The 6,000-nt window shown below is 48.0% G+C and overlaps 1 protein-coding gene across 1 annotated transcript in view; it reads right to left on the reverse strand.

Annotated features, from left to right (window-relative positions):
• COL22A1 (collagen type XXII alpha 1 chain) overlaps positions 1-6,000 on the reverse strand; it is a 305,451-nt gene that overhangs the window by 185,253 nt on the left and 114,198 nt on the right. Inside the window, exons 15-17 of the mRNA XM_026454562.1 lie at positions 3,731-3,784; positions 2,319-2,372; positions 1,147-1,200 (exon numbers count right to left, since the gene is read on the reverse strand). Of these exons, the coding sequence (XP_026310347.1) occupies positions 1,147-1,200; positions 2,319-2,372; positions 3,731-3,784 (162 nt within the window). The remainder of the gene's footprint in view (positions 1-1,146; positions 1,201-2,318; positions 2,373-3,730; positions 3,785-6,000) is intronic.

Here is a 6,000-nt window from a genome sequence, read left to right on the forward strand (position 1 = left end):
CCAGGCCTCCTTGTTGATATCAGGAATGATACACACATCTTTGACCTAGAGAGAGTACAGGGCCAAGGCCACAAGATGCTGTCCTGAAGAGTAGAGCATCTGCAGCGCCATCCAGACATACAGGGCGAGTGGACATCCTTGCTGTTTTAATTCCACCTAAATATTTTGGTCACACACACAGAGATCAGAGGTCTTCAATGTCTCCCTGGCAACTGAAGCTGCTTTGTTTGAAAATGACATTTTATACTGCTTCTTTCATTTTTCTATGTTTTAAGACCTGCATGCATTAGGTATTTGTCCTAATGCTCTCCCTCCCCTTGCCCACCAATGTCCGACAGGCCCTGGTGTGTGATGTTCCTCTGTCTGTGTCCATGTGTTTTCATTGTTCAACTCCCATGTATGAGTAAGAACATACAGTGTTTGGTTTTCTGTTCCTGTGTTAGTTTGCTGAGGATGATGGTTTCCAGCTGCATCCATGTCCCTACCAAGGACATGGACTCATCCTTTTTTATGGCTGCATAGTATTCCATGGTGTATATGTCCTACATTTTATTTATCCAGTCTATCACTGATGTGCATTTGGGTTGGTTCCAAGTCTTGGCTATCGTAAATAGCACTGCAATAAACAGAGGTGAGCATGTGTCTTTATAGAGTCAAGAATAGTGTTAGATGTTGGAGAAGCTACTTTGCTCCTTGTACACCATATCTGTTTGTTCACCTCTTTATTCTCTGGACCTACTAAACACATATTGTGTCTGGCACTGTTCCAGGGGCGAAGAATTAAGTGGACTCCATTCTTCTTCCAAGAGTACAGTACTGGACAGGCTGGGGAAAATGAATTCTTTAGATCAAGTGTCAAAAATCCTTGGTGCTAGTTAAAAATGCAGATTCCTGGGATCTACCCTGCTTCTTAATGGGAGAAAGGGGTCCCAAGAATATTCATTTAAACCTGTTCTCTGGGTGATTCTCATGTACAGTAACATCTAATAATTTCTGGTCTAAGAAAGGAGATACCAACACTTCACTGGCATCAGTAAGGCTAAACAGCATTATTGTCTAGATGCAGGTGGAGGAACTTGCTAGAACCTGGTTTTTGATTCCTGAAGAAGGGGTAGAACCCCTGCCCTTAAAAGTGCCTTCACTTACAGGAGCTCCGACATGTCCAGGAGGTCCGGGGAGTCCAGGCGGTCCCTGGGGCCCCTGCCGAAGAGCATTCACAGAGAAAAGTTTCAGGGATGAGAAAGAAAGGCAAGTGCAGCCGCACAGCTCAGCTAGTCCCATGTTTGGTGACAAGAGCTGCTAGCTCACATCCCACCAAGTGCTGCCCATGCTGCTGGTGCAGATCTCGCCAGCAGACACCCCCTCGACCTCTGCTTCCCTTCTCTATTTAGAAGTCATGCCATCTGCTCCTGGTGGAGCCCTGATTCACACCCAGATTCTCTTGACTTCAAGGAACAGCAAAAGGTGTGTGCCTATGAACCACCATGAGGCCAGATGCTACTATTCCATTTCACTCCCCCTGCGCCCCTCGGCCTCCCCATGACCTGGCCTGGATATGTTCACAGCTTCTGAAACATTACAACTGATTCCTGTGGCTCATCAGTCACACTTTGCCATGGGCTCAGTACAGCCTGGACAAGTCCTGACAAAGAGCTCAGCAGAAGTCTGCAGACCTGGAGGTGCCTCTGCTAACCAGACCATGAAATGCTATTGCCTCTGAACAACTAGTTTGGAAATACCTATTAAAGTCTGCTAAAATAACAACATACGTTCATTCAGCCAAGGGTATCCCAATTTTTAATCTATCCTACTGCAATAAAAATATAGTAGATAAGGAGAAACACCCAAATGTACACATGCATGCATATTCAGTGCTTCATTAATTTTAGTGGAAAACAAATGACATTAGTATAGTCCTTAGGACCATAAATAGGGGAATGTTACATATTATAATACATCCATATGAATGTTATATATTACAATATATCCATGTATGATTGGATACATCCAATACATCTAATTCTATGCCTTAATTAAGAGAATATGTGGGGCCTATCTGTATTTACATAGAAATATTTCTCTCATCTCTTGTTAAATAACAAAGATAAATGACCAAGTATGATATAAATAAATTTTTATAAAAATTTAGGAAAAATCATTTATGTGTGGATATACACACACAAATGTGCATGCAGTTATATGAGAAGAGGAGGCAGGGAGCCTATCTGAGCATCTCTTCTGCACCTAAAGCAATTGGCTTTGCACTGGGCCTTGTTCCCTGGGAACATCAGAAGGGCCCAGTTCACAGCAACACTTACCCGCATGCCGACCTCACCCGGCAGCCCCGGCTCTCCCAGCTCTCCTGGCTCCCCCTGAACAAACAAAACAGCACAAAGTCATAGGCAGTGGGACACAGGCCTAGGTACACCAGTGCAGCCCACAGCCTCCCAGGGCCTCTGCTTCCTGCAGCTCAGAACTCATCACAGAAACAAGGTAGCCACCAGCGAGCAGGGCCTGGGCTCCCTCAGATGCTGTTTCTATAAGCAAAGAAGCTGACTTTTGCTGCACACGGTATTTTTTTTTTTGCTTTAGAAATAGGGTCTGATTCTGTCTTTCAGACTGGAGTGCAGTGGCACAATCATAGCTCACACATTATAACCTCAAAATACTTGGTTCAAGTGATCCTCCTGCCTCAGCTTCCCAAGTAGCCTGGAATGCAGGCACACACCACTGTACCAGGTTGCTTTATTTTTTGTAGACAGAGTCTCACTTTGTTGCCTACGCTGGTCTTGAACTCCTAACCTCAAGCGATCCTCCTGCCTCGGACTCCTACAGAGTTGGAATTATAGGTGTAAGCCACCATGCCCGGCCACACAGTATTATCTCCACTCCCACTCACTCCTGTGGCTGCGAGTCAACAAAACTAACTTTGGAGAGAGCAGGGGGAAAGTGTAAAAACTGGCGCCACCCTGACGGTTGTCCTCATGGAAAGGACGCTGGCCACCTAGAGTGGAGTGAGAAGAGAGTCTACAGTCCGTGAAACTCTCCCTTCTCCCCTGTCTCCAGGATCTTAGACCACCTGTCCCAAAGGGCTGCCCGCTGTGGACCTCAGCATTGCTCACAAGACAGGTTCCCTCTCCGAGACCTGATTTTATGTGGCTGGACATGGCGAAGGGATCAGAGAGGTGAAGAATACAACGTCCCCTTGGATTCTTGGTGGAGAGGAGACTTACCCACCGGGGCTGAGATCACTTTGAGCTTGGGTTGCTGGAAGATGTTGCAGCTCAGAGGCAGGTGAGATGAAGAGGTGGGGTTGGGGGTAATGATCAGAGGAAAGCTGGCTTGCCATATAGGGTGTGGGGTGCTGCTTGGGTCTCACTCTGACTCCTCTAGCTACAAACTGGGGTCTTAAGCAAATCCATTTCCTCGCTGGGGCTAGTTCCAAGTCTAGGCGTGGGGGATAACAAGGCTGCCTTGCAGAACTACTTGTTAACTAAATGAAAAATCATTTCCAAGGACAGGCAGACAATACCCGGGGGCAAAGCTGCTGCTGGTCTTATCACAGCTATTAGGCTGAGCTCCTGGGATCTGCGAGGATCCTGATACAAATAAGTCCCTGCTCAAGCCTGGCCCTGGCAATGCCACCCCACTTGAGGAGAATGGGGTTCTGACCAGGAGGTTACCAGCCCAGTACTGCCTTGTGAGCCAGGGCAGACGGAACAGAACTTACTCTCATGCCTTTGCTGCCGTCTCTCCCAGGGGGGCCGGGCAGGCCCAGGGAACCCTAGAGCCGAAAAAAGAGAATAGCAATTAGTAAAGAATAACTGAGACAGGCTCTCAGAATGCTAGTGCAGTGGAGAACGTGCCAGGAAGGGAAGGAAATTGTGGCCAAGACTGCTACTCAAAAACTGATCCACAAGCCTGCAGCATGGGCATCACTTGGGAGAGTATAAAATGCAGATTCCCAGGTTTCACCTCAGATCTATATCAGGGTCCATGTTGTAGCCACATACCCAGGAGATCTGTATGCACCTGATGTGGGAGCAAGCAGTTCTGGTCCACAGTCCTTCACTAGCTGGAGGTGCGGCCGTTCCTCGCTCTGGGCTTGGTGTGATATGTGTAAAGTAGAGGATTGGGCTGCAGCGGGGCTCTCAACCTTGGCATCATAGACATCCAACTGGATAAGCCTTTGCAAGGGGGCTGAGCTGTGCACTGTAGGACGCTCGGCTGCCACCTTAAATGCCAGCAGCACCCTCCAGGGGTGACAACCAAAAATGTCTTCAGATATTGCCAAACGCCTCCTGGTTGGGAACCACTGGGCTAGAAAAGGTATTCAACTTGTTGTAATTTTAGCTGGGACAAACTTCTTTCTAAGGAATCTCATGCAGACACACGTGACATGAATAAACATGGAGCAGCCGTGGGAAGTCTGGGGCTAGACCAGCTCCTCACCCCACTTTCTACTCCACACACTTCCCGGAGAAGGCTTGGGGAGGGAACTTAGAAACAGGTAACTCAAGCACCTCTAAGCTCCCGACCAGCTCCAACATCACTTGGTGCCAATCAAAGGATCCTGCCTGAGACCTCCCACCCAGCTCCTGGCTCTCCATCAGTGTCTTTGTGGCACTGAGAAAGGCTGAGCCCCTCTCTGGGCTGTTTCCATCTATACAGGGAGGGTGCTGGGTATTCAGTGGATGGATGAACAGATGAATCTCTATGTAAAGTGTATAAAACGCTATGTGCCAAAGTATATTTCTACATAGGTCATCTGATTTACTCATCATAATCCTATGAGATATGTATTATTTTCTCAAAGCATATCAGATATTTCTAGATTGTATCTGCAAACATGCATGCACACACATGCTTTTAAGATTTCTATGAAATGCCTTCCATGGCCTCAACATTCTTTTTAATATAAGTCAGTGTGATATTGAAGAGGAAGACTGACATGACAGATGTCTCTGGTCATGGCATGAGACAGACATGAATTCATCTCAACTCTAGACCTTCCTGGCTGTGAGACCTTTTTTCTTTTTTTGAGACATGGTCTTGTTCTTTCACTCAAACTGGAGTACAGTGACATGAACATGGCTCATGCAGCCTTATCCTCCTGGGCTCAAGCGATCCTCCCACCTCAGCCTCCTGTGTAGCTGGGACTACATGCACACAATCACATCTGGGTAATTTTTGTATTTTTTTGTACAGACAGGGCTTCACAATGTTTCCCAGGCAGGCTTCGAACTCCTGAGCTCAGGCAATCCACCTCCTTGGCCTCCCAAAGTGCTGGAGTTACAGGGGTGAGCCACTGTGCCCGGCCCTGGCTGTGAGACCTTAAACACACCCTGGAAGGCTCAGGGTCCCACTGACCTCAGGTGTGAAGTGTGGATACTGTTACCAGCAGCAGGATGGCTGCAAGGTGAGGCAAGGTTTGGTACATGAAAATGCACACACTCTGCTGTGGGGACAGAATTGAGTTTCCTGGTACTGTCTGTTCTCCCAGTGACCCGGGCCCATGATGACAGAGGGATCGAATGGAAGCACCACACCAGCGCACCTGTGGCCTGGGAAAGAACACCTTCACCAGCTGCTGTGGGCACCATAAGCCTCTGTGGACGGCCACACGGATTTGCTCTGCTGCCCTTATCTGACCATTCAACAGTGGAGACAAAGGGACTATGCACAGACACAACACTGATTCGCTTGTAAGTTGCCTGTGGTTCTCAGGCTTGGGACCAGGAAGGTCTAATCCTGGGCCCGGAGGGGTAGTACCTTCATGTGGGTCGGGCCTGGCAGAGGGGATGTCTCCAGCAAGGAGGCCTAGCGAGCAGTCACTCATGGACAGGGCAGGCTGAACACCACTCGTCCGACCCTCGCTTAGAGGAGGGTGGGTACTTTGGGGCAAATTCCTTACTCTCTGCATCTCAGTTTAGTTTTATTTTCTATAAAATGGGGACAATCATGGTGTATTAGGGTTCTCTAGAGGAACAGAACTAATGG

The sequence above is a fragment of the Piliocolobus tephrosceles genome, chromosome 7 (genome assembly GCF_002776525.5).
Source record: "Piliocolobus tephrosceles isolate RC106 chromosome 7, ASM277652v3, whole genome shotgun sequence".
NCBI classification, from domain to species: Eukaryota; Metazoa; Chordata; class Mammalia; order Primates; family Cercopithecidae; genus Piliocolobus; species Piliocolobus tephrosceles.